The 27,416-nt window shown below is 50.9% G+C and overlaps 1 protein-coding gene across 4 annotated transcripts in view; it reads right to left on the bottom strand.

Moving 5' to 3' along the window:
- Window positions 1–2,806: 2,806 nt before the first annotated feature.
- The window catches only part of Igdcc4 (immunoglobulin superfamily, DCC subclass, member 4), a 36,022-nt gene continuing 11,412 nt past the window's right edge, over window positions 2,807–27,416 (bottom strand). For 2 of the 4 annotated variants that reach the window (NM_001108767.4, NM_001415708.2), the window contains 19 exon segments: window positions 2,807–5,620; window positions 6,064–6,228; window positions 6,776–7,004; window positions 7,474–7,579; window positions 9,068–9,205; window positions 9,348–9,518; window positions 9,662–9,789; window positions 10,382–10,565; window positions 11,988–12,089; window positions 12,164–12,400; window positions 13,816–13,986; window positions 15,314–15,451; window positions 15,950–16,114; window positions 16,553–16,966; window positions 17,793–17,948; window positions 18,679–18,819; window positions 20,216–20,352; window positions 25,804–25,945; window positions 26,596–26,949. In NM_001108767.4, the coding sequence (NP_001102237.2) occupies window positions 5,204–5,620; window positions 6,064–6,228; window positions 6,776–7,004; window positions 7,474–7,579; window positions 9,068–9,205; window positions 9,348–9,518; window positions 9,662–9,789; window positions 10,382–10,565; window positions 11,988–12,089; window positions 12,164–12,400; window positions 13,816–13,986; window positions 15,314–15,451; window positions 15,950–16,114; window positions 16,553–16,966; window positions 17,793–17,948; window positions 18,679–18,819; window positions 20,216–20,352; window positions 25,804–25,945; window positions 26,596–26,949 (3,695 nt within the window). In that variant the 3' untranslated portion in view covers window positions 2,807–5,203. 4 annotated transcript variants of the gene reach the window in all.

Genomic DNA, 27,416 nt, shown 5'->3' with positions numbered 1-27,416 from the left:
CCAGCCCAGTTAATTTCACTGAGTTGGTCTGAAACCTGAAGACAACACTAGCTTCCCTCAACTTTGCAGATCTTTAAAAGCAAAGATCCACTCAAATGACCTGGTAGCCGGGTATGCACACTGGAAGTTACAGTCGCCATCTCTGTCTGATGTCTCACCTGTGGGAAGACAGCTGTTCAGAGAGACATATATGTCGCCCAAAGAGATGTTGAGTCTTGTCTTTTTGCTACTGTATGCAGCCATGTATTGGGTCTAACTTGATGGGTGAGTCCATTAAAATTACGGAGCACCCACTTAATCCTGGTGGCAGCGTCTCTGGCGGGATTGGGAGGTAGGAGTGTAACAGTTTCTCACCTCTCATGGCCCAGCCTGGCCTTGAATTCACTTTGTAGTAGAGGGTGACCTTAGACTCTTTAATCCTCCTGCCTCCACCTTCCAAGTTTGAGGATTACAAGTATTTGTTACCATGCTCTGGTACAGGTAAGTAAAGAAGGCTTCAGGCTAACGAGATGGTTCAGCAGGGAAAGGAACCTACAGCCAAGCCTGATTCGCCAGCTGAGCTCCATGCCTGGTTGAAGGAGAAAATGACTCCCATAGCAAATTGTTCTCTGACAGCCAGCCACACTTGCTTCATGGCACATGCACGTACACACACACACACACACACACACACACACACACACACTCACACACTCACACACTCACACACACACACTCACAAATGCCCTACAATTCTCTAATTTTTTTTTTTTTTTTTTTTTTTTTGGAGCTGGGAACCGAACCCAGGGCCTTGCGCTTGCTAGGCAAGCACTCTACCGCTGAGCCAAATCCCCAGCCCCTTCTCTAATTTAAAGAAACGTTAAGAAGAGCCGAGGGTAATGACACACATCTTAGGAAGTAGAGGCAGGCGGATCTCTGTGAATTTGAGGCCTGGTCTTTAGAGCGACTTCCAGGACAGCTAGAGAAACCCAGTCTGGAAAAACCAAAAGTAAATAAGTAAATTAAAAAAAAAATAAAGCAGAAAACCTTCAGACCTGTAGAGCGCAGACGTCTGTCCACAGAAGGTCTGCATTAGTATAAGCCTGAGAACACTGAAGAAATTCCAGAGCGGAGACCCCAGCCTGCCACCGTCATAAAAGGAGTCATTGAGGAAGGGCCAGAGAGAGGCCGATACAGACAACAGGGAAGGTAGTCCTGAAGAAGGGGCCCCCTTGGGGCTGAAAGTCCTGGAAGGCCCTCCTGCAGGCCTTGAATCAGCAACCACCCCTTACTGGCATGTTCTGGGCTCCGGAGAGGTCAAACTGGTGTCCTGAATTGCTGTCATTTTAAATTCATCTTGACAAGTGTTTAATTCTTCTTTATCACAACCTTGGTCTGAGAGTGATATGCAAATAATGGCTATTCTGCTGCGTGCAAAATGTGCAGTATCTCTCTGTATGATCTGTCAATTAACTCCGAGCCTGGCCCACCAGTCACTTTGGGGGTGGTCCTGGGTATGACAGCCTCTGCTGGCCTGTGATTCCTTCCACTGAAGAGGCACTTTCTAGGCTCCTTAGAGATCTCAGCTGTGATTCTGAGATGTGTGGAGTACGGGTCTGAGCGTGGAAAATTCTGAGACCGTACGCACTTGAGGGTATTTGTGAAGGAGTGCACACTTGCGGAGTGAGCGTAAGGGTGCACCGATAGCCGGTGTATCCCAGGTCAGCTGTGGTGTGGTCAACACATCCACGGACCACAATTTCAAAGGGTTGGCAGGGATCTGAGACAGTCCTCCAACTTAAGAAGCATTCACGTGGGGCTGGGGATTTAGCTTAGTGGTAGAGCGCTTACCTAGGAAGCGCAAGGCCCTGGGTTCGGTCCCCAGCTCCGGAAAAAAAAAAAAAAAAAGAACAACAACAAAAAAAAAAAAAAGAAGCATTCACGTGGTGTGCGTGTGTATGTGTATGTGCAGGCAAACACTCAGTACACATGCTAGGAAAGTTTTCAACTGCACAATGACATTTGCAGCCCCCTTTTCTTAACTTAAATTTTTTTAAATTTTTATTAATATTTATATGAGTACAACTACACTGTTGTCATCTTCAGAAGAAGGCATTAGATCCCATTACAGATGGTTGTGAGCCACCATGTGGTTGCTGGGAATTGAACTCAGGACCTCTGAAAGAGCAGTCAGTGCTCTTAACCGCTGAGCCATCTCTCCAGTCCTGAATTTTTTTTTTAAAAAATATGTGTGTATCCGTGTGGGGGGAGAGTGTGTGCTTATGTTCATGCTTGTTTCCTACATGCTTACTGAGTGGGAAAGAGGTGGCAGGGTTTTTTTGGTTTTCTTTTCTTTTCTTTTTCTTCAAGTCAAGCTTTCTCTGTGTAGCCCTGGCTGTCCCGGAACTCTCTGTAGACCAGGCTAGCCTTTGCAAACTCAGAGGTGCACCTGCCTCTGCCTTGTGAGTGCTGGGATTAAAGATAAGCGCCACCACACCCAGCTGAGGCTTTAGGTTTTTTCTTGGGCCCATCTTCTCTACTCTCAGATTTTTCTCTTGCCCATCCTGGCAGGAAATAAACCTCTTGGGTAGGAAGACTGAGGAAACTCTAGTCAGTTGGTTCCTAGAACACATCTTGAGGCTGAGGGGTGCCTCAGTGGTTGCCAGTGTTTATCGCTCTTGCGGAGGACCCTGGTTTGGTTCTCAGGGCCCATCCTGGATGGCTCACAGCAACTGGAAAAATCCAGTTCCAGAGGATCAGAAGTGCTCTGGCCTCTGTGCAAAGCAACATGCAAAAGAAATCTTTAAAGTTAAAAGAAAGAGCAACATGTCTGGAAAATAGTTTATTAATTCATTACGGGGACAGATACATGATCAATGCCTTAGTGTAACACTAAAGAATATCATATTTGTAAGGAGGAAGCATGATGCTGGAAAGTGTGAGGAAATAAACCAGCACGAAGGAGGGACAGGTAAATGAGTGAGCAAGTAAGTATCGAGTGCACTCGTCATGCTTCGAGAAAAGAGAGGTTCTTAAATGAGACTCAAAAGAACTTAAGGCATCCATGGTAAGCGACAAAGGGATTAATACCCTGTAAAAGGCCAATAGACTCTTTCCTAATAAAACCTGCTGCTACAAAGTCACAAATCTAACACTCCCCAGTTACTCAGAACCCAAATCATATATAACGCTAGTGAGTACTGGCTACTTTCTTATCAACTGTGAGTTATAGGCAGATACCAGATTTATTACTTATTTGCTTTTGAGAAACAATTTTCCACCCAGCCTAATGGGTTATAAATTGTCTCATTTGCAGCTGTTTAATTTAAACCAGAACCTCAGTGCTTGTTAAACAAGAACATGAGGAATGACTATGTGGTGTGATGCTAAGAGCCTACTGTTAAAACGGTTATTTCATTCAAGGCAAGGGGGGTTGGGGGTGGGGAATCTAACCAGGAAAACAAAATGAGACTTTTGACCTTCAGAGCAATGAATAAACATCCGGTGGTGTTGGCCGTGGCCACTCTGAATGCTGCAGAAGTAGTTCAAGTGACAATCCTGTCTTTAACGAGATACGAAACCAGCATTAATAATCTTTAGTGTTATCATAGGCTGGCTGAAGTGGGGGGGAGGAAATGTAGGTGGAGTCATACATGAATGACACATGAGGCTTATAAACACAGATGTTTCAGGAGCTGCAACTCCACTGAAAGACAAAAAAAGAAAGAGAAAGGAAGGAAGGAAGGAAGGAAGGAAGGAAGGAAGGAAGGAAGATATAGAGAGATAGACTGGTTATTTCTAATTTGGCCCAGAAGCCAGAGTTAATGATTGGTGTGCCAGCCAGTAAAATAGAAAGATGTGCAGAAAGAGAGCACAGATCCCACATTCGATGATCCTGGAACACGGCTGAAGTGAGAAATCAAGGAGATGGTATGGCTTCCGTGACTCAGGAAATACCAATCAGGCTTGGCCCTATGTGGTAAGATGATTTCTGGATTCAGTGTAAAGGAAGATAAAACAAAATGAGCCAGCCGCCCTTTTCCTGTGCAGAGACTTCCCTTCTAGCATCTTGGAGGAAACTCTTTGCCACCCTGAATCCAGTCAGGTTCAAGGCTCCAAGGTCAGGGAGCTGAGTCACTGCAGCTCTGGTAACTACCTTCTCCTCACCCCTTCAGCTTTGGCCAGGACTGCATGGCAAAGCATGCACTCATTTCTCTGTGCAGATGGGGGGCAGTCATTTTATTAAGCCTTTTGGTATCAGTGCCTACCCCTTCTCAGGGCTTCCCTGGTGTGGCCTGGGTTCATCTCAATACCAAGGAGACGGCAGCCAGGGAAGCTACAAAGTCTTCTCCAGATCTACCTGGAGTGGATCATCTGCCCAGGAAGGCGGTTGGCAGGGGAGCTGTGGGGACCCAGCGGTCACACTATGGTCTGAAGCAGACATGAGGTAGTCATGTTGTTAGGGAAGGGTGCATAGGTTGAACTCAGGGACGAGAAACACACGACACAAAGACAAGCGTTGGAGACAGAAATGGAAACAGCCGTGAGGAAATAAGGGGCATCATGGGAAAGAGAAGGGCCCCAGGATTAGGGAGCAAGATGACATGAGACAGACCACCAGAACAATGAAGGGGCAGCGAGGGACTGGGGGATGGGGGTGGGGCGAAAGAAGATTTCCCAAACCAGGCACTTCCCAGATTACAAAATTAGGTACAGAGCTGCTCAAAGGAGAGCTGGGTTCACCCAGCCGTCTGGACCTTAGGAGGCCAGGGGGATGACGGCCGTGCTGTTGCCGTGTCGTAGGCCTGCGGTTGACTGGCACTCTGCTCAGCACAGCTGACCGAAGAGGGGCTGGCACCTCTTTGTAGACACAGCACTGGAGACACTCTCAGAGTGTAATAAAAGGCTAGGTGACAAGGCTAAAGCTCAAAGACCTGGCACTGATCACTGGTACACCGTCCTGCCATGGAGGGTCAATCAGACCCCAGTGACTGCTACATAGGGAGAGGTTTCCCAGCTCAACCAGCACACACACCTGTCCATCACATGCAGCTGTGTCTCAAGTCCCTCCTGTATCACATATGTGATGCAAAATATAGGGGAGAGAATAAAGTTCTCCCTCACCCCAGCCAAAGGATCCTAGAGGCTCCAAAGGGCTTGTTGATATCTCTGGTACACCGTGTGGCCATGCATGTCATGTCCCTGAGCCGTATCAGCCTTCTGCTCAGGGCACCTGAGCAGAGGAGACAGGGGCTCTGGGAAGGCTTGGGCTGATTTCTAGAGGACACAGGGCTTTGGGCTGGCAGCCTTTCCCAGGGGCCTCCTCTACAGCACTGCTGGGCTGGAGGTCTGAGCAGGAGCAGGAGGCACTGGCTGCTTCTGGCAAGCAGGTGAGCCTCTCTGGCCCAGTGGTTGCTGGTTGGCACTCTTCCAGCTCCCTGCCCAGCCAGTCTGCTCCTTGGGACAAATCCATGACCCCAGCAGTGGGAGGCAGAACCTCTGCAGGCAGGGCCTCCTCGGGCTCCAGGTCTTGGAGGTGGAGGTCAGGACATCCTTTGGATGCACTGAAATCGGAGTGGACAATGACTTCGGCCTCCACCTGATTCCTGCAGGCTGGGGACGGCTTCTTTCTCCCGTTGCTCTGGCAGAGTGGGGAACAGAAGGTGAGCGTCTCTGAGGATGGTCTTCAGAGAAATGATCAAACACATGTAGGGTGGGGAGAGGCTGACTCCCCATTGGACAACACAAGCACAGTTCCGCCTGAGATGCTCAGGCTCTTGCAGAGGCAAGAAGTACAGGATGCCGCGTTCGCCCTCACTCAGGCTACTAGAAAGTACTAAGCACAGGACCTCCATAAAGAGCAGCAGGGGCTGACCGTATCTGAGGGGTCAGGGCCACCTTCAGATACTCTGTAAGTCTACTATGAGCCATTAGGTCCAGGTAAAGAAGAGACTGCTCCAAACTGGCTTCCTGTCACCCACTCCCCTTTGGAAGCTACAAGGTCTTCCAAATACCTTTCTGTCCCTGGAAATGCATAGGGATTTCCCCTCCTGCCTCCCTCTTCCTCTCACAACACTGACCAACCTTTATGGCATCATACACCAGAGCCTGCAGCAGCAGTGTCTGCCCAGTTCCGGCTGGAGGCAGCAGAGCCCGGGTTAGAGCCGGCCTTGGACCACTCCCCTGGGGCAGCTCACAGCCTGCCCAGGAGCCTGCCCAATTTGGTCCCCCTGCCTGAGCCCAGGAGATCTGCAGAGAAAGAAGAAGATAGTATGGTATGCAGGGTCCAGACCTGTGGGCCCCTGTTATCTCCAGATAGGTTCTGCGCTAAAGCCCCTCCTCCAGGCAGGGGTAAGAACTGAGGTTGGGAGGATAGGAAGGGCGGAGTCATAAGCCTAATAACACTTGATGTGCAAAATCGCAAAATCGGAAGCTCCCAAACCTGGTGGACTCTTCCTTATTGCAGAGGAAAGTGGAGAGATGGGAGGACTGACTGTCCATTTGGTCAGGGTGTGCCACCAGGGAACCTGGCCTACGGTATCTCACCTCATCCTGGGGCCAGCCCTATTTGGCCACAGCAAAGGGACCAGCTTCTTTTCTCCATATTAGGTTAGTGAGGAGAAGTATGGGTGCTCGCAGCTCTGGTGCCCTCCCAGGTGGGGCAGACAGACTTTCTCTAGATAGCTCAGGGCCTGGTGTGCGTCTCGCCGTCAGAAGTTGTGCTCTGGCGCCCCCTAGTGTTTGATTTGGGAATGGGTCCGTGTGAGCCTCTGACCTACCGAGACTCCAGTCTCACCTTTCTCTTGGAGTGGCCTCGGCAATCTGAAACGCTGCCACCCATAAGGCTGTGCACTTTAGCCTTGTCTTCCACATCCGAGGGCGGTGGGGACCAGTCCTGGGGACGAGGATGCACAAGGGACTCCAACTCATGGGCAGCGGGGACACTGGGGGGCCCGAGCCGAGCTCTTGAGTAGAGTGCTGGGTTCCCAGCGGTGGCCGTGGAGGACAGTCCGGGGAGGGCTTCCCTGTGAGCAACAGGAACAAAGCTATGGGTCAGACAAGAGTGGAGGATTTGGCTTCCTGGTGTGGTGTGATCAACCGGAAAGGAGGGAATACAGTCCATCCCCTCAAATGGCACCCTTCCTTGAATGGCGACGTGGAGCTTTTCCATCTAAGCTTCCAGCAGGGAAGCTATGAGAAAAGCCCACAGGTAGCTCAGCCTGCTGTGAGGTGAGGGGGACGGGTAGGGGGGGGTAGGCTCCCCTTGGTTTATTCTACAGTCTCATGTGATCAACGCCCCCAATCCTTCATCTCAAAATGCTAATAAATAAATTATCGACTTGTTTTTGTGCTACTGATGATGGAGCCCAGGGCCTCACATGAGGGCAAAAGTAGCACTGAACTCCACTCCATTTCCATAGCTCTAACTATATTGGGGCTTCAGAGGCAGCCCTTCCTGGTAACTCTCTTAGTCTCAATGGTTCCCTCGTTCACCTGTGCGAGCTTCGTCGCAGGCCAGCACACATGCAGGCCAGGAGACAGAGAAGGCCCAGGCAGACGCCCACGATGATGCCTGTGACAGAGTGCACATCCAAGGAGTCTGGTGGGGAGGAGAACAGTGTAATTCAAAGACAGTACGGCACAGTGCTCATAAACCAGAGGTGAGAGCTTCTATGGAACACTGCTAGCCTTAGTCTCCTCTTCGGGGTGCTCACACTTCTCTCTCTCTCTCTCTCTCTCTCTCTCTCTCTCTCTCTCTCTCTCTCTCTCTCATTTGTTTGTTAGTTAGTTTGTTTTGAGACAGGGATTCTTTTATAGCTCTGGCTGTCCTGGAACTCACTCTGTAGACCAGGCTGGCTTTGAACTCAGAGATTTGTCTGCCTCTGCCTCCCGAGTGCTGGGATCGAAGTTGTGTGCCACCACACCTGGCTTGGAAGCTCACTCCCTTCTGACTGGAGTACAGAAAGCCACAGGACCTTACTATAGTAGGCCTCATATTGAGTCCACCATGGTCTTCTCTGCTATGCACCACCTGCCTCTCTTCACAAAACTGGACTTCTGTAGGATCAGATTTTCGGTGAAGAAGACTTCCACTTGGCAACAAGGGCTTCGTGGCATATATATGTTTAATCTAGATGGGCTCTAGGTGTGGTGTGTAGTTACACGTGTGTGTGTGATGTCTGCATATGTTCGTGTGGGGAGGCACACAAGGGAATGTATGTGTGGTGTGGAGGTCAGAGGTCCACCTCAAGTGACTATTTCAGCCCCAGAGATATCCTGTCTTTGCTTCCTCAGCAAGGATTACAGCATACACAGCCACATCCAACTTTTACATGGATGCTGGGCATTTGAACTCAGGCCCTCATGCTCCATGATCCTATGTGTGGTTGGTGCCCCGTTGGCCCATCTTCATATCTTCAATAATTTTTCAATAAGGGGCCCTGGGTTCTCATTTTGTATCTTTTTTAAAAAAAGATTTATTTAATTATTTATTTTATATATATATATGAGCACACTGTTGCTGTCTTCAGACATTCCAGAAGAGGGCATCAATCCCATTACAGATCGTTGTGAGCCACCATGTGGTTGCTGGGAATTGAACTCAGGACCTCTGGAAGAGCAGTCAGTGCTCTTAACTGCTAAGCCATCTCTCCAGCCCTCATTTAGTATCTTAATTGAACCCTGTGAGTGTCTCTCCAGCCTGCTGTCCACTTCTTCACGGAACTCAGGAGTTCACAAATGCTCCAGGCAAAGCGAGATCCATATGAAACCAACTCTCTGATGTCTCTGATGTTCACATATGAACTGTGCCAAACACACACACACACACACACACACACACACACACACACACACACACACACACACACACACACAGACAGACACACAGAGAGAGAGAAAATGAAATAATAAAAGACCCCTCAAAGCTGACAGTCCCTCTATCAAGCTGTCACTGCTCCCCCATCCCCACTACGAAGGGCTCCAAAGTAAAAGAAATGCAATTTCCAGAAAGCAGGGCCTTGGGAGCCAATCCAGGGCTCTTGGGACCTCAGGCTGCCCCAAGGCCCTCCTCCCTCCTTCCTGGTACCTGAGAATGTCTCCTGTAGAGTGATCACATCTTGCAATCGAGAAAAGGGCCCAGGCCCCACCTCTGTCCGGGCTCCCATCTTGAAGAAATACCGAGTGTCACTCTCTAGGCCATGTACCTCTGCACTGAAGATGTTTCCTGTGGTAGGGTGGCAGGTAGAACGTAGGCAGGAGGCCAGAGCGCCATGGGCAAGCCAACTCTGCACCAGACAGTAGCTGCAGCCTCTGCTCTCGGGAACCCTCAGAACAAGAGGGAAGGAGGCGGGGATGAGCGTCCTTACCCTCTGTGGTGAGCAGTGTCCACTGGTGCTCCGGCTGGGTGTGGTTGTTGCTGTAGAGAATTAGATACTCCACGATCTCGCCGTTGGGCTCCGTGGGGGGACACCAGTGTAACCGAACAGTGGATGGTGTCAGGGGGCTCAGACGCAGGTCAGAAGGAGGTGTTGAGGGCCCTGCAGCGCAGGGGAGGGGGTGAAGAGTCAGAGGCACAGCCCCTACTAACAGTTAGGGGCTGAGGGCACAGCCTCCTCTTCTTCCTCTTTCATCGGACCCAGACAATGGTGACACAGGCGGGAAGAGGGCAGTGGATACTCACGGTCAGGCAGGGTGGAGCGTTCTACGACAGAGCCAAAAGGCCCATCCATATCCACACCATGGGACTGTACTGCAAACTCATACTTGGTAAATGGTTTCAGCCCGCCAATGAGGATGTCTTCTCCAGAGCTTCCAGGAGAAAGGATAGGACTAGTGCCCTCAGACAGGCCTCAAGCCAGGCAGAACCCCAGACATAAGCCCCTGCCTCCAGCCAGGCCCCAACCTGAAGGGTGCTGCTACTCAGGGAGACTAACCTCCCCTCCCACACACAGCCAGGCAAACGACAGAGAGGTCGGACATATGGTATTCCATGTCTAATCTCCAAAGCAGACCCTTCTCTCCTCGGGGATGCCTTCCTGAATTAATCTAAGTTATTCTTTACCGGGGGTGGGGGGACCAGTCACTTCTGAGGTATCTACCTATCCTTGGCTTAGTTTATCTCTCTGTTGGCTTTCACAGGGCGTCTTCTCAATCAGACCAGCAGTTCCTTAAGCTATCTTCTCCATGATGGGAGGGCAGGGTCCCAGCCAATGGATGGCATCCCACTCACACCAAAGGGTGACCACACACTCGGTCATTAGGGGTGGGACCAGACAAGTCTCCCTCATTGTTACTCCCTGGTCAGCAGTTCTAAAGAGACATCTGTGTAGATTCTGGGTGTGCCCTAGCCATAGCTGAGCCCGCTAGTTTACTATTCCAGTTGCCCTCCCCTTGCTGATACCTGGTATAGTAGGTGACCAGGGAGGCATTCCTGAGCCCCCAGGGGCCGAAGCGCACAGTGTAGTTGACAATCTTGACTGTGGTAAAGTCTGGCTTCTTCCACCGAAGCCAAATGGAGGTGGAGCTGTTTGATTCCGCGTGGACATGGGCCGGAGGCAGCGGTGGCCCCCTCTGGATAGGCAGATCTAGAGGGGAAAATCCAAGTGTAAGGAGAGTGGGCAGATGTTCATTATGTAGTAGCCCAGGCTAGCTCTTGCCTCTGATCCTCTAGCACAGGGGTTACAGCTGTGGGATACCATAGCTGGCACCGGGCCTCTCTTTTGATCCTGTAAGTTGGGTGATGTTATTCCTGCTGCAACTGAGGCTCCCAGGAGTTGAAGTGAATTTTTGCTAAGGTCACACATAGAGTGACTGTGACACATCCCATCACTGATGAAAATGTGACAGAGAAAGCATGCCATGACTCTGGAACGAGGCTCCTTTGGTTGAAACTCCTTCTCTGCCACTTACTGACTATGTGGCTTTGGAGAAGTTGTGGGATTTCTCTGTAGCTCTGTTCTCTATTCTTATATGGATCTGACGACAGCACCAACATCTCGAGCTGCTTCTTCTTCTTCTTCTCCTTCTTCTTCTCCTTTTTTTTTTTTACATTTGTTTCTTTAAAATTCTCAATCACTGCGTCTTCTCGATCACACATGTATTTGTTGTGTGGAGGGAAGGGAATGAGCGCTACTATATGCATGTGGGGGTCAGAGGACAATTTGGGGAGTGCCGGGAAACAAGCCCAGGTCATCTGGCTTGTACCAAGCACCTTCACTTGCTGAACCATCTCACTGGTCCCCTCTTGAGGGTTCTTAGGAAGTTGGATTAGTTAATACTTACAGCGTGGGTAGAAAACTGTCTGGGATACTATTTGGTGATGAAAAATGTTTATTAGATAAGCATGAAACAAATTCCCAGAGAACAGATATCTTATTCATGCTGCTCATTGCTAATTTTCCAGAACAGAGCTGGCACGTGGTAGATACTTAGTAAAACACTTGCTGAGTGAGAATATCACCTAGCTGGAATTAGAACCCAGGGTTTTGGCTTCTGACTGTCAGAATGGATTGTCAAGGTGACAAACCACTGTGTTGTACTTAAGAATTATGGGATGGGGCTGGAGAGATGACTCAGTGGTTGAGAGCTGAGTTCAAATCCCAGCAAACACATGGTGGCTCACAACCATCTGTAGTGGGATCCTATGCCCTTTTCTGGTGTGTCCAAAGACAAGTACAGTGTACTCTCGTATATAAAATAAATAAATAAATAAATCTTAAAAGAAAACTATGGGACAATCTGATGAATCGTGTGGTATAAGTGGATGTGATCTTAAAAACTATCTAAAGATTAAAATTAGAGCCAGGAATCACGCATCAGACATGGAGTTTCTCTTTCCAAACTTTCCCTATTTGCTCTGCTCAGCTTGAGAATGAGGGGCATGTCTAGGACAGGAAAACTCCTGCCCAGGAGGGTGTGCTGGGTGGCTGTGGCATGCACACAGTCTGCTGGCTGGTAAAGAAAAGAGAAAAGGAGACTCTGAGACCCCTACTGCCCCACCCCCTCACCTGGTGTGGGCGCCTTCTCCGTCTTGCCCTTCCATACAGCAGCGTAGCCGTCCTCGTGTTTGTTGAAAGCTACTAGCTTCACCTCGTACAGCCTGCCAGGGACTGGGGAAGGCCATGGAGGTCACTCTCCCTGTTTTTAGCTTGCCCATGACCCTCCCAAGCCCAGGCCTACTCACCTAACTGGGTCAGCTCATACTGCTTGACTTTCTTCTTCAGCCGCACCGGCCCGACGTCCCAAGCCTGATCTCCACGGCCCCCTTGGGGGCGGTCACCATCTGCCTCCTCCTCTGTTCCCACCTCTCGCCAGTAGAGTTTATATCCAGAGATCTGGGTGGGGTGAGGGGGCGGCTGCCATGACACCACCAGGGACTCCATCTTTGCCCTCACCTTCAATTCTGCAGGGGCAAAGGGGACTGGGGGCAGAGGAAGATGATGGGGACAAAGGGAAGAGAATGAGGAGTGAAGTGGTGGAGTCGTCACGCCTGGGCTTTCCCTACTGCTCCACTCTGTCACCTCCCGGTGGACTTGAGCTCTGCACGTTAGCTGCGCAGGCGCGTCTGCCGGGCATGCAGAAGAGACAGCAGGGGGCGCCTCTGCGCAGGCCCGCGGTTAGGGAACAGAGGGGTTTCTGTAGGTCTCTCTTTTTTTTTTTTTTTTTTTTTTTTCCGGAGCTGGGGACCGAACCCAGGGCCTCGCGCTTCCTAGGTGAGCGCTCTACTACTGAGCTAAATCCCCAGCCCCTGTAGGTCTCTTGAAGGACAGGTAAGGGGCTGTTGAGATCATGAGGGAGGTTTGGAACCATTAGCGTGATGAGCAATCCTCTGAGCCCAAGAGTAGAGAGTTGGCTGTATGCTGGACTCTGTTTCAAACATTTTGTATATGTATTTAAATTTTTTTAAATTACTTAATTTATGTGTGTGCATGTGGCGGTCAGAGGTCAGAGTCCGCAGGGTGTGGACTTATTTCTTTCACCGTATACATTCTGGGGGAGACAATAGGAGTCAGATCCCCAGAAAAGGGAGCCAGCCCCTTTGTTAGCTGGGCCATCTTGGCAGCCTTATAAGTCTATAATTTTTAAAAGCTATAGATTGTCTAATGTCTGAATATGGTAGCCAACTTTATAATCTTCTCTTTTTTTTCTCTTTTTCTTTTTCGAGCCAGGGTTTCTCCATGTAACCTTGGCTCTCCTGGAACTTGCTCTGTAGACGAGGCTGTCTTTGAATTCAGAGATCTGCCTGCCTCTGCTCTGGAATGCTAGGATTAAAGGCATGCGCCTCCACTACCACTCTCCTGGAGACTTTGTGGCCATTTAACCAGTGTGCTATTCAGCCTCTTGGCAAAGCCAGCAACTTTTTTTTAAATGGGTTTCTTCTTTTCTCTGAAACAGAGTTTCATGCCTCCTAGGCTGGTCCCAAACTCACTATGTAGGTGAGACAGACCTTGAATTTCTGGCATGCTGGGGTTCATGGGGCTTGAACCTAGGGCTCTGTGCATGCTAGGAAAGCACTCTGCCAAGTGAGCCATGGTCTCAGCCCAAGGAGCTCCTATTCTGTGCCAACAACCACTTTGTGTATAACTACATCGCTAATCCTGCTGCCACCCCTTGGTAGGAACGAAGCTTTAGAGATGTGAGTGGCTTGTCAAAGTCACAGAGTGAATAGGGAGATATTTGAGACCAGACCTTTACTCCTACACCCAGGCCTCCCTGGTGCATCAAGTGCTTGTGTATGTGTGGGGGCAACAACAGGTCTGTGCAGGGGGGTGGCCCTGGTTCCAAGGCCATAGAGCACCTGTGCCCACTGTCCAGTCTGCCCACGCAGCTCCATACCATGGCTTTGGTTGTGTGCACCAGGTGTCCTGTGCTGCATCCACTGAGAAGGGACTCCGTAGCCAGCCCCAGTGCCAGCTGAAATCCGGACTCGGTATACCTTGTTTGGCTGGAGTGAGTTTAACGTAAGTTGAGTCTCATTTCCCGGCACCTCAGTGGAGAAAACCTGATCTTCTGGGACAAAAAGGATAGGCTGCTGGGGTCTTCACTGGGACACCATTGGTCTCTAAAAGGACACTGATGCTTCCATTTCAGGTCCCCGGGTCCTCTGGGCACTAACCCCTCAGCACGGAGGCAGGGTTCGTGCCTCCAGGTTGACTTTGAGCCTTCTATCTATAGTTGTTGAAACCCATTGGCCTTGGTTCAACATGGAAAGACCACGGCTATGGTCTCCTCCCCTATGAACCAATAGCAGCAGCCAGTCCACACCCCTTGTACAGGTTTGATGATTAGCTAAGAGCACTAAGCAGTACCTGGTGTCAGGAGCCCTGACTGCTGCCTTGGGTCAGCCTCCTGCTTCTCTCTTTATCTTTACCCTGACCCTCCTCACTTTTCTTTTCCATACTCTCCATTCCTTTCCAAACCACATCGCCTTCCCCAGACCAGCATCATCTCCCCAGTAGGACCAGCCCATGCCCCATGTGCACTCTTGCAGCCTCCCCCCTCTTCTCTGGTGTTTAATCTAGAAGGTTTCTGGGGCAGGAGAGATGGCTCAATTGTTAGGGGCACTGGCTGCTCTTCCAAAAGTCCTGAGCTCAATCCCCAGAAACCACACCATGGCTCACAACCATCTGTAATGGGATCTGATGCCCTCTTCTGGCCTGCAGGTGTGCATGCAAATAAAGCACTCATATACATAAAATAAATAAATCTTAAAAGACAAACAAAAGCAAAAACCTAGAAGGGTTCAAAGGATGGGACACTGAGTCCAAGGCTCCAGTGATTATACTTCTTACCCATGCCCAAGCTACTGACCCTCTTTGTCTTCCCTTTTCTTCAACTGCCCCCAAACACTGTTTCTGTGTGTGTGTCCATGAGTGTGAGTTTTCACATATGTGCAGGTACATGTGTGTGCGCACACATGTAGAGGTCAGATGGTAACCTCTTGTCATTTCTTTGGTATTGTCCACCTTCTCTTCTGCACAGGGTCTCTCACTGGTTTGGAACTCTGGCTTTAGCCCAATGACCTCAAGGTGTCCTCCTGTCTCCACCTCCCCTGCACTGGGATTACAAACAGGCACTACCACTGTGACAGCCTTCCCCCCCACCTTTAAAACATGAAGTCTGAGATTGAACTCAGTCTTTCGGGCTTGCACCAACCTATCTATCTGTCTCTTGGCACTCTTTTTCCAGAGCTTTACCATACCCCCATTAGGCCCCATTCCCACTGACAACTCCCCCCACCTAGGGGAGGACCCCCTCCCACTGACAACTCCCCCCACCTAGGGGAGGACCCCCATTCCCACAGTCATCTCTGCACTGCCTCAGCCCCACTCACCTTCCTTCCCTGAACCGTACTCTATCTTGTACTTCACCACCTGTCCATTGCTCAGGCTGGAGGGCAGGGGCAGCCATGCCACCCTGATGTCCGAAGGGTTGGGGCTGGACAGGGAGAGCTGGGGTGCTGCGCTGGGGACTGAGACAAAAGAACATTGGCATGAACTCCTCTCCACCGACAGGGAAACAAGGTCAGGAGTGGTCAGAGACTTGTCCAGGTCACACAGCAAGTCAGAAGTAGGCCGGGGCCCAGGATCAGAGGGAGGAAAGGGAGCCTTTCGGGGGAGCCCTAGGCTAGAGGATGAGGAGACATCCATTCTATCCCAAGGCTAGTGAACAGTGTGGCCCAGAAGCTTTCGAGTCAATGGCTGGATGGTACATGAGCATTAGGAAGAAGGGCTGCACTATAGAGGGACTGGAGAGCTGGGCTCAAGCCCCAGCTGTCCTGCTGAGCTTGGCAAGTCGTTTCATTTTCTGAGCCTCAGTTTCCCCATTTTTACACTGGGAGAAGAACTTCTGCCCATTGCTTTATAGGGCACAACAGACATCACAAGGCAGGGAAGAGGGCCTTGGGCCACACTGTCCCTGCTTGGGAGTGTCTCTGGGTCCCAGGTCACTGCAGGTTCAGAGGTCCTACCATCGTCCAGTGTATGCACCAGGGCTGGGCTGGAGGTCCGGCTGGCCCCTAGCTGGGAGTAGGCCACCACGTAGAATTCGTAATCCGTGTTGGGTTCCAGGTCCCGAACCTGCAGCTCTGTGGTGTCATTGTTTACTGCAAACTGGTACTCCACATTGTCTACTCCTGAGGTGGTAGCACGGGGGACAAAGGGACTGTCACAGCCCACTCCCTATCTGACCAGCTGGAGACTGGGGATTCTACTGGTCTATGTATAGCTACATTGTCACAGACAATCTAGGGTGGAGAATATAAATGCCATCGAGTCTATCCATTGTATTAATTCCAGGATAGGCCAGGAAGTTCCCTGCGCTGTCTAAGTGTCCCCTCCTGCAGTTAGTTAGCTGGGGTGGACGACAGCTCCTTTAACCCTGTAAAGCATTCTCTCCGGGAAGGAGTGTGTGTGTGTACACTCTATAATCTAATCCTAGACTGAAGACCACTTCCCTGAAGGATTGCTCTCCATCCCTTCCCCTCATCTGCAGAGGTCACCATTAGGCAATTCTTTACTTATCAATCCCGTACTTGCCCTAACTGGGGTCCCGTGGTCAAGAGTAGACATACCCCTTGCCTTTTGGTAGTGAAGAGAGAAGCCAATGATTTGCTCGCTGTGCAATTCAGGCCGCTCCCAGGCCACTAGCACAGCGGAGCTGCTCAGCGGCGTTGCCTTGACCCGAGTCGGGGCACTGGGCAGCCCCTCGCGCACTACCACCGCCAGGGGCGCAGCCGCACAGGCGGTTCCCGCGCTGTTCTCCGCTACGCACTGGTAGTAACCAGAGTCCTGCAGGCCGATCTGAGTGATGACCAAGCTGCCGCCACCGCCCTGCACCTTGACGCGCCCGTTGGGTCGCAACGGGGCCCCGTCGTGCAGCCAGTGCAGCGTAGGTCGTGGCTCCCCGGACGCGCGGCAAACGAAGCGCGCAGTGCTGGCCCTGGTCCGCGACAGCGCCTCGGGCGCCTGCGAGATGGCTGGGGCAGCTGGAGGCAGGAGGGAGACTCTGACAAGAGGGCCTACCCCTCCCCGAGTGTCCCAACACCGCGCCCCCAGCCTCACTCTAAGGTCCTCTCTCCTAGTCACCCGGACCCAGCTCTGGTCCACCCGCCTGCCCATTCGGCCACAGGCCCTCTTTCTCCCAGCGCCCAGCAGATTTCCAGCTCTAAAGCTCTAGGCTGTAACTTCACTCCCTCCTCCCCATTGTCTCCTATATCCAGCAGTTACTCCAGCTTTCAGCAAGCCTGGCCCCCAGTTTTTTGTTGTATTGAGAAATCTCTTTTGTAGCCCAAGTTGGCCTTGAATTTCTGATCTGTCCACCTCAGCACCACTCCAGCTGATTTGTTTGTTTGTTTGTTTGTTTGATAAGTTTGTTTTGAGATAGGCTTTTCACTCTGTAGCTGTAGGTCGGGTTGGCATAGAACTCACATTACTGCTACAGCTTTCCAAATGCTACCACGTACAGATTCTGGCCCCTGAGCTTCATACCCTCTCAGAAACCATTCCACTATCTCCTCCCATAACCCCACCCCACTCCTGCTCTCCCACGCTTTCACTAGTCATGACAGAAGCCAGGCTTTAAATACCCCTCTCCTCCACTCCTCTCTCAATTCGCCCCATCCACCTCCCACCCCCCCACCCCCCCCCCCCCCGCCCCGGCCAGCTACCGAATCCAGTCCTCCAACAATCACCATCAATCAGCAAATTCAGACTCCTCCCATGTCGTGCCCCTCAAGTTTAGTCTTCCAGGATCGCCCCTTCTCTCTCTAACACACAAACCTGTCCTTAATGTCCCACAGCGCCAGACCTTACCAAGCACTCGGAGCTCAGCAGCGGCAGTGGCGAAGTCTCGGGTGCGGGGCTTGTTGGCCCGGCAGACATAGACTCCAGAGTGCCGAGGCTGCGCGCTGGCGATGAGTAGATTGGTCCGGCCCAGAACGATGACATCCGTGGAAATAGGCTTCCCATCTGGTGACAGAGAAGGAGTAGGTTAGAGGGGGACGCTGGAACTGTCCCCCTACACCCTCTCCAACTACAAAGATCCTACTACACCGCCACTCCCGAACCCCGCAAAGCTGCACCACAGTCGCTGGCTTGAATCCAGTTCCTTCTAACTCTGATCCCTAGGTGGAAAGGCAGATGAGAGGTGGGTAAACGACGGCTAAATGGCCTCTGGTGGGCGGGGCAGATATTTAATACAACTCTCTCCCTCTCCCCTCCCTCCCCTCTTCCCCACTGTCTCTATCTGTCTCTGTCTCTCTGTCTCTGTCTGTCTCTCTCTGTCTCTGTCTCTGTCTCTGTCTCTCTCTCTCTCTCTCTGTGTCTGTCTGTCTGCCTGTCTCTGTCTCTGTCTCTCTCTCCCCGCCCCTGCCCTCTAATTTTTCGAGGCAGGGTTTCTCTGAGTAGTCCCGGCTGCCCTGAAACTCAGAGATCTGCCTGCCTCTGCCTCCTGAGTGCTTGGGATAGGATGTGCGCCTCCATCCCTGGGCTTAACACAACCTTCTTTAGACTTTATTACTGCATGAATGTGTACACATGTGCGCTTGTTTGCGAGTGCTCATGGAAGCCAGAGGACAACTTTGTGGAGTCAATTCTCTCCTTCCATCTTTAGGTAGAAGCTCCTGACTGGGAGCCTGTGAGATACTGTACCACCTTGCCCACTCCCCCAATCTCCTCCTCCTCTTTCCTCAGCACTCACCCTGTCGGACCCAGGACACAAAAGGGGTGGGGTCAGCGGAGGCTACACACTCCAACACTACACTCTGTCCAGACACCACCGTGGTGTTCTCTGGGGCTGCCACTATGACCACATCCTGGCCCCTGGTAGCCTCCAAGGACCCTGTAGAGAAGATAGGAGGACAGGGTCAGCTTGCCACCCTCTGCTTCGGAATGACCAAAGCAGGGGTCAGGGGCGTCATGGTTCTTTCTGTCAGAAGGGGAAAGCAGCTGCCAAGTAGAGCTAGAGTGGGCCTCAGAGCTCTTTCTCTTGGAGCCAGAAGAATGCTCCCCAACGCAAGTGAACCCCACAAATTATTGGGTAGACCACACCTCCCCCATATTTCCTGCCCAAATCCAGCCCACACAGCCTCTGCCTTAGACTCAGCACCCAGTTCTAGATCTAAGCCTGCCTATGAAGCATTGTGTAGTTAGGTAGATCTGTTTCCAAAGTGCCTCCAGGTTCTACAAACAAAAGGTGGGCTGTAGTTTTTAGCAAGGAAACTTCGAGCTGTGTTTCTGTGTCCAATTCTCTCTCTCCCCCTGCGGCAGAATGGTGAACACATGGTTTGTCCAGCAGGGGGAAGCATAGACCTAGTGCCTAAGAGAGCGCAAGGCCAGCCTGGAGCCGCAGAGGCCCAGGGACAAGGGGATGGAACCAGTGAGCGACCTTGGGGGAGGCTTGCAGCCAGCGGAGCAGTGCTGAGCTGCTGAATGCCAAGCACTTTCCATTCCCATCTCAGGGTCACACAGATGGTGAAGAGAGTCAGGATTTAAAACAGGTCTTCGTGACCCCCAAACCAGTGCCCTTGCTACTACCTTACCCTGGCAGGAGCTTTTCAAAGAAAGGCAGAAAAGAGACTTACAAAACGGCTAAAGGTGCTTGCCACCAAATCTGATGACTCCCAGGAACCCACTAAGTGGAGGAAGAAGACAACTGACTTCCACGAATCCTTCTCTGTTCATGAGTGCTATGGAACTTGTGCATGGTCATACAAAATAAATGTTTAAAAAAATGAAAAAAAAAAAGGAAGGGAGGAAGAAGAAAGGAAGAAAGAAAAAGAAAGAAAGGAAGGAAGAAAGGAAGAAAGAAAGAAAGAAAGAAAGAAAGAAAGAAAGAAAGAAAGAAAGAAAGAAAGGAAGGCAGGCAGAAGAGGACCAGAGTACGGGTGGCAAGGAGCCAGACTGGCATGTATAAGGAGACTGGGCGGACCTCCTGCCCAGAGCCCTTAAGCCACCTGGAAGGGCAGAGGGAACCAGAGGCTGCAGGCCATTGACACCTCTCTCTTGATACCTTGCCTGCTCACCAGTCCTTGTCCAACTGTAGGAAACACAGACACCCCATAAGAAGGAACAATCCCCCATGCCCTGCCACTGCCGGGTGAAGTCCCAAACCTCAGATTTATCCCATGTAGAACTACTACCCAGTCTGCTTTCTGAAGATCCGGGTCTACTCCCTTTCATTTCCAAAATAACTGTCCCCTGGAATCCCCAGGTTTCCTGTCTGCCTGTCCCCTTACCTCTGAGGGCCACACTGAGTAAGGCCTCCTGGCTGAATCGTTGGCGGGCTGAATTGGTGGCCACACATCGGTAGGAACCTGCATCGCTGTCCTGGACATCCAGGATCTGAAGGACGCCATTGGGAAGAGTGATGAGCCTTGGGAAGGAGCAAAGGGAACCTGTGAGATGGGGGACGGTGATAGAAGAGGTGGCCCCTAGGGACAGAAATGCAAATCTAAACTTTAAGATACAGCCTCACCTAACAGACTGGCAAAGATCGCAAGGTTTAACAAGAGCTCAGGTGAGTGAGAAAATTCACCCTGCAGGAGGTCACCCAGTACACTCTTTTCTGGACAAGCTGGTAGCATGAGTCAACATCAAGGAGCTGTGTAGCCCTGGCACTTCTGCGACTCTCTACCACAGTCAGTCTCAGACACATTCAGCAAATGTCTGTGTTTACTGCAGCCCTGTCCACAGAGGCTAGAAACTCTTGGGTGTATCCTGGCTTCACCGGTGTGGGGACTTCCATGCGAGATGGTCCAGGAGCCATCCGCACTGTGTGCTTTGGTGCCACAGGATAGCATGAGTGGAGACCCAAATTCTTACTGGTTTGTATATGTACTGAATGTCCTCATAAAAGGAACTTGTTTCTGAGGAGGGGACCTGGTAGTCCAGAAGCTGGAGGTGTGAGAAACTTAACTTTTTATCACACACATATACCCTTTCAAGAATTTGGATGTTTTAAACCTCCTTTTTTTTCCACCTGAAGATGGAAAAACAACAAAAACAGTGTTTGTGTTAGTGCAGGTGCCTGCAAAGTCGAGAAAGGGGCTGGAATTACAGATGGAGCTGTAGTTGCTGCCAGTTGTGGGCAGCCTGACATGGAGCTGGGAGCTATCCCTCTAGAGGAGCAGTTCACATTCTTAGCTGCTGAGCCACCATCTGTCTGCCTCCCCCTTTTATTAACCTCTTACCTGTGTTTCCTCTTCCTCTTCCTAACAAAATTCCCTTATTCCCTTATTGCCTTATCGCCTTTGCACCAGACCCTGGCTCCGATCTTCAGCACTGTATAAACCAGCAGTGCTCCACGCCTGTAATGTCAGCATTAGGGAGGTGGAGGCAGGAGGACCGGACCTCAAGGCCCTCCTGTGCCACAGTGGGATTGAGGCCGCTGTAGATGATGTGACACTATGCTACAAAGACGTCTTGAGCCCAGGTCTCCTGTTCCTAGAGGCCATGTTCAGCCCCCTACTCATAGCTAGATATGGCTGTGGGAGGGGATGGGCGTGGATTCCAATGGTTTCCACCCAGCGATCTACATAGCAATTTAGAGGGCCAGGAAGATGGGGGCCTTGTTACCTGACTTATAGGACAGAGGGTTAAGGAGGCCAGGAGACCTTGCTCCTGAGAAATTTGGGGCAGGGAGGTTGGGGGGATGGTGGGCACTGTGTATGTTCAACCAAGCAGGAGGTGATGAGGCCTTCGATGGGGTCAGTTCCAGGTGGCGTACAGACTGGGTGGAACCAGAGGGCGACAGGGCAGTTGTGTGCTGGAGGGAAGGCCCTTTGCTCCTGGAGAAGCAAGGGCTAGGGAGACCTAAATATGGGAGCAGTGTAATGGCCAAGGGACAAAAGAAGAGTATAGTGAGATATTCAAGGCAAGCGCTTGGGAATATGACTGGACCAGTCTTTCCTTCATCCTCCCAGGGACCCTTTCCTTTGTCCCAGACCCAGCCTCTCACCTCAGCTCTCCATCCATTCACAGATGTGCTAAGGTAGAAGGTAGGGGCAGAGAAGCAGCTGAACTCGCAGGGAAATGTCTGGGCTAGTGCGCAACCTACTGCCACAAGAAATCAGATGGGAAAGAACAAGTGGACCCCTCCTGACACCCCTCATGGCCGACTCTACCTCACGTCTGTGACTTTTCCTTTCCCTCCATCCTCCAGTCTCACCGTCCCCCTGGCGGATTACCTCCACTTTCTAATCCTAAGGATCCTTCTCTGGGCTTGCCAGGAAAAGGGAGCACCAGGTGCCAAGAGCGAAGCTGATCCTTGAACAATGGCATTTCCTTAGCTTTGTGTTAGGAGTGAATCTGCTGCTTCCTTGGGCCCAGAGCTGTAGCTGCGGTCAGAGGCAGGGTGCTGCTCTGCTTCCTCAGGGCTATCTAAACCTGTTCTGGTTTTGTTACAATGTGGTTTTGGAAGCTCTGGCTTCTGAAAGATGTCTGAGATGCATTGGTTAGTAGGGCAGAAGTTACAAAATAGTGCTTAAGAAGCAATTCTGGTTTGGGGAAACATAAATGACAGGTCAGGGCACATGAAGAAAAGGCTCTGGTTGGTTGGCAAAGCTTCTGTAGTGCACATTTTTTTTTTTTTTTTGAGATAGGCTTGTCTGAAACAGGGCTGAGGATGAGTTTGAACTCCTGATCTTTCTGATCTTCCAAATGTTGGAATAGGAACATTTCTTTTTTGGGGTGGTGGGGTGGGATGAGTGGGGTGTGGTTGAGACAGGGTTTCCCTGTGTAGCCCTGGTTGTCCTGAAACTTGCTCTGTAAAGAGGCTGGCCCTGAACTCGGAGATCTGCCCGCCTCTGCTTAAAACAGGGTCTCCCTCCGCCACCACCCCGCGGCAGGAAATTTCCAAATGTGAAAAGGTACACGCCTTTCCATACTTTCTTTTGCAACCATGGGCTTCAACACAGAAGCAGCAGTGGTGAGGGCTGAGAGAGTGAGTTCTAATGTGTCTGACTGTGGCAAGAGACATGACATGTCTGGGCAACAGTTTTCTCTTCCAAAGAAAGGGTCCCGTGATTCCCTGCACACTTCACAGCCCTAACCCTTTATCCAAGGGCTCACATTCCTTAAGGGACATAGATACTGCAAGTCACAAAGCCTAAACACATGTGCACAGGTGTGCACCATACATGTATTTCAAAGGACAGGGAATACTCAAAACGGTAAGGCCTGTATTGAGTCAGTAGGGGACTTCCCCCTTCATTCTATAAGGTTGTGCGTTTTGCCTTTTTAAGACAAATTCATTTTTCAGTCTTATTCATGACTGGCTCCCATGGAAGGAAAAGTATCCCCTATTTTTTTTTTTTTTGGTTCTTTTTTTCGGAGCTGGGGACCGAACCCAGGGCCTTGCGCTTCCTAGGTAAGCGCTCTACCACTGAGCTAAATCCCCAGCCCCCAGTATCCCCTATTATTAGAGATTAGTGGGGCTGGGGTGTAGCTCGGGTGGGAGAGTGACTGTCTAGCATACACAGAACTCTGGACACTCTGGGCTCTAGTCTCAGCACCTCATGGACAAGGCATGGTGGCTCATGCCTATGTCGAGCTCTTGGGAAGTAGAAGCAGGAAAATTAGGGACTCAAAGCCAGCCTAGGCCACATGAGACTCTGCCTTGAAATAGACAGATAGGTGAATAGATAGACGGATAGGTGGAATGGTTGGATGGGTGGATGGATGGATGGATGGGTGGATGGATGGATGGGTGGATGGATGGATGGATAGATGGATGGATGGATGGATGGATGGATGGATGGATGGATAGGTAGGTAGACCATAAATACCAGGAAACTGCCTTCTGTTTAGCCTTTATCATTTGCTACAGAAACATGTGCCTTTCCGCTGACAGAGTGTCTTTGTGCTGCAAATGCTCAGAGCCAACCCTAAAGAGTATAATCTCCAGTGACCACTGAGCCGAGTTTACCGCTAACATAAACATACATCTGGGCACGTGCAAAAATACACACCTTGGCCATAGTCAAGTTGCTGTTTTAGACATTTCTTTCTTCCCTGACACAATGTGCTGGGACATGTGAGCCTGGACTATTTATAGGCTGGGATCAATTTTCAGAGGACTTGGTGGCAAGCACCGGGGCCTGGGAGCTGGCAGCCCCACCTTATGGGTGAGGTTTGTGGTTCCATGAGATGATGCCTGAATTAGATGCTGGGAGTGGAAGTCCCATTGCCACTGTTTTGAGGAGGACAGCCTGGTCTATATAGTGAGGTCTAGACAAGACTGAGGTTCATAGGGAGTGCCTGTTTAAAACAAAACAAACACCTAACAATGAGAGAAAAGCAAAAACACAATTAATAAATGAGGCCAGGGATGTTGGCACAGACCTATAATTCCAGGACTGCAGAATCTGAGGCAGAAGGCCAGCCTGGGCTACCTAGCAAGACCTCGTGTTGGGAAACAAACAATTGACCACTCCCTCTAAATAACAGTGGTTGGACAATGAGAATTTTTTCCCTTTTTTGTTTATATGAATTTTAAAAAAAAATTTTGGACTGCGGATGTAGCTCAGTAGCTAAAATACTTGCTTAGGAGGTCTAAAGCCCTGGGTTCCATCCCCAATACCACCTAAATTGTTATTTTAGTAACAAGCAGAGAGGAAGATCAGGAGTTCAGGGTCATCCTTGGCTAACATTGGGAGTTGGAGGCTAGCCTGAGCTACAGTGAGACCCTGTCTAAAACAAAACATACAAACAACATGGTACAAAGACCACATTTGGGAAATTGCAACTTAATCGAATGTCCTACACATTTCATTCCACAGATATAGGGAGACAAGAACTGAATGGGATGTGCCAAGGACGAGTGAAAAACCAAGCTATACACGTCAACAAGGATTTTTATCTGTTGACTTTATCTGATCAGTGTTCTTTGACTTTTCTACACCTTCCACTCCGGCTGCTAGGTCAAAAGTCAGCCATGATGAGGCAGCCCAACAGTTAAGAAGGAGCTGAATGTACTTGGGAGTGTTTTGCAGGCCAACAACAGTGTGTGTGTGTGTGTGTGTGTGTGTGTGTGTGTGTGTGTGTGTGCGCGCGCGCGCGTGAGTGAGGGCGGGGGAGGGGGAGGCTGGGATCCCACTTTCATGCTGCAGAGGGTTGCAGAATGCCTGGGAGAGACCTTTGGAGTCACATTCCCCACAGATGTGTAAGGATCCATGGGGTAAGGTGTGAAGCAAGCCAACCCAGAGGCCACAGAGGCAGTGAACCTCTGGGTTCTGCTCTGCTGTGCCTGCATCAGGACATTTTAAGAGGTCACATCAGGGGGCAAAAATCCTGGTTGTCCTCTGCTTGGCTTTCATCCTAGAACCTTCCCTAGGATTGTTCCACCAAGCCACTGTCTTTATAAAAAGAGACGTGAATGGACCAAGATAGACCCTGTAGCCTGCTGATCAGATGCCTGTCCCTGACAGGGTACAGCAGAGAGAGGGAGAGAAGTAGGTGTCCAGGGAGAAACTTCAGAGGAAGCTTGGAAAGAGCAGAGCAGAGCCCAGTCTTTTGCCAGTGGCTCCTGTTGTGGTGTAAATAGATCATAGCTACTGTCAGGCTCTTAGACCCTCAATAAAGCAAGTGGTGGACAAGGACTGCTTAGAGAGCTCTAGGCTGTCCCCTAGGGCTATGCACCCCAGCCAGGTGGCTAGCTTCTCTTCCAGAGAGGAAACCTTCTCACTGGGCTAGAAGTCAGGCTAGCGATTGGCTCTTGGTGAGCTTAGGTGAATGGAGCCATCTTGGCTATAAGAATTCTAGTTCTAAGCATGTCCCAGAACCCTCTGCCCTGCACACTGGGGCAGACTCCCTGAGGGGCACTCACCGGGGCTCCTCAGTTACGGTCACCTGATCCTTTTCCCAAGTAATGATGGGGGCTGGCAGCCCCTCTGTGTGGCATTCAAAGCGTGCTGTCCCATTCTCCTCCACAGTCTGGGACTCGGGGTGCAGAGAGAAGTCTTCGAGTGCTGGCAATGAGCATAGTGAGGAGAGAGAGTGAGAGAGCGATCGCTGTCAGCACAGTGCCACAGAACACCAGAACACAGAGTCACAGAAACACAGCCAAGCAAACCCAGAAGGAGGGAGACACGGTTGGAGAGCAGAGTGGTGGCCAAGGGCTAAGAGATGATTATTGGTCAGATGGTGCTGACAGCATGTAATCCGAAGGTACCCATGTCCAACATTACCATCATAGTCACACTATAGGGAGGTGAGTATTTCCTGGTACCCTGTGTCTCTAGAGAGCCCTGAGGAGCTAGTGCCAGGAGGGTAGGGCTTGGTTAGATCCCCGTACACTGTGGTGTGTGGGTAGGAAACAAGAAGAGACACCTTCGGGTCTCTGGTCTCTTCCTGACAGACAAGCCAACCCTAGACACTAGAACTCAAAGGGTGGAGAAGGAGGGTGCTGGACTGAAGACCCAGCTGATGGAGCACTGAACAGCAAGAAGAGATTATAGCAGGAGGGGACCCAGTGAGTACGACAGGACAGGGGGCAGGGGACCTGGGCTGGGCTCCCAGTTGCTTCCATGCAGGTAAATAACTTTAGATCCTTCTCCCCATCCCTTCCGTTCCCTTAGGTCTCCAAATCTCCACCCTCATTCCCGATGCAAGCACTTACTGGCAAGCTTGACCACAGCAACCTGGCTGGCCACTACTCCCAGTGGGCCATGGGCCAGACAGGAATAGCTGCCCTCAATGACCTTCCAGACGCTAAGAGCTTCCTCATCATCACTGTCTTCTGGCTCTAGGGGTGAGGACAGCCGCAGGGAGCCATTGGGTAGCAGGTGCAGGTTGTCACGCTCCAGCACAACATCTCCATCCTTGCTCCACGTCACCGTGGTTGGCGGTCCAGCGGCAGCAGCCCCCAAAGTGCAGTCCAGCACCACAGCCTGCTCAGGGCCCAGGACCACTCGCAGGGGTCCCTCATCACAGCTCAGCTGGACAGTTGTCTCCTGGGGCAATGGCAGCTCCCCTGTGAGGAGGAAGAGACACCAGGGCTGTGGTTGTGTGGCCTCCTGGTCCCTTGATTCACTACCCAGTGCCAATCACTTAAGGAGAGACCCTGAATTATCTGCACCAGTTCTCCCTGCCAGCTGCCCCTTACTTCTCGAGTCCCATCTCCCCATGGTTTGACTTCTTTGTCCACAAAAGACCCAGCACACAGCAGCCAATTACAACAGCCAGAAGGTAGACTTGACCCAAATGTTTGCTCTTCAATTGATAAGTGACTAATATTTTACTCAGTCAGCAGAAGGGATGAAGTGTTCCACACGCTAGTGCACAGAAAAACCCTGGAAACTTCACGCCAAGAAAAGCCACCAGCCACCAGATGCCTCATACTTTGTGTGATCCTGTTTTCTGTAAAATGTCCATAAGTCAGAAAATAGATTAATGGTTACCAAGAAGCTTGAGCAGAGCGGAATGGGGAGCGACCACTAA

This window comes from Rattus norvegicus, chromosome 8 (genome assembly GCF_021556685.1).
Source record: "Rattus norvegicus strain SHRSP/BbbUtx chromosome 8, alternate assembly SHRSP_T2T, whole genome shotgun sequence".
Lineage (NCBI taxonomy): Eukaryota > Metazoa > Chordata > Mammalia > Rodentia > Muridae > Rattus > Rattus norvegicus.
This window is presented reverse-complemented; position numbering and strand designations above follow the sequence as displayed.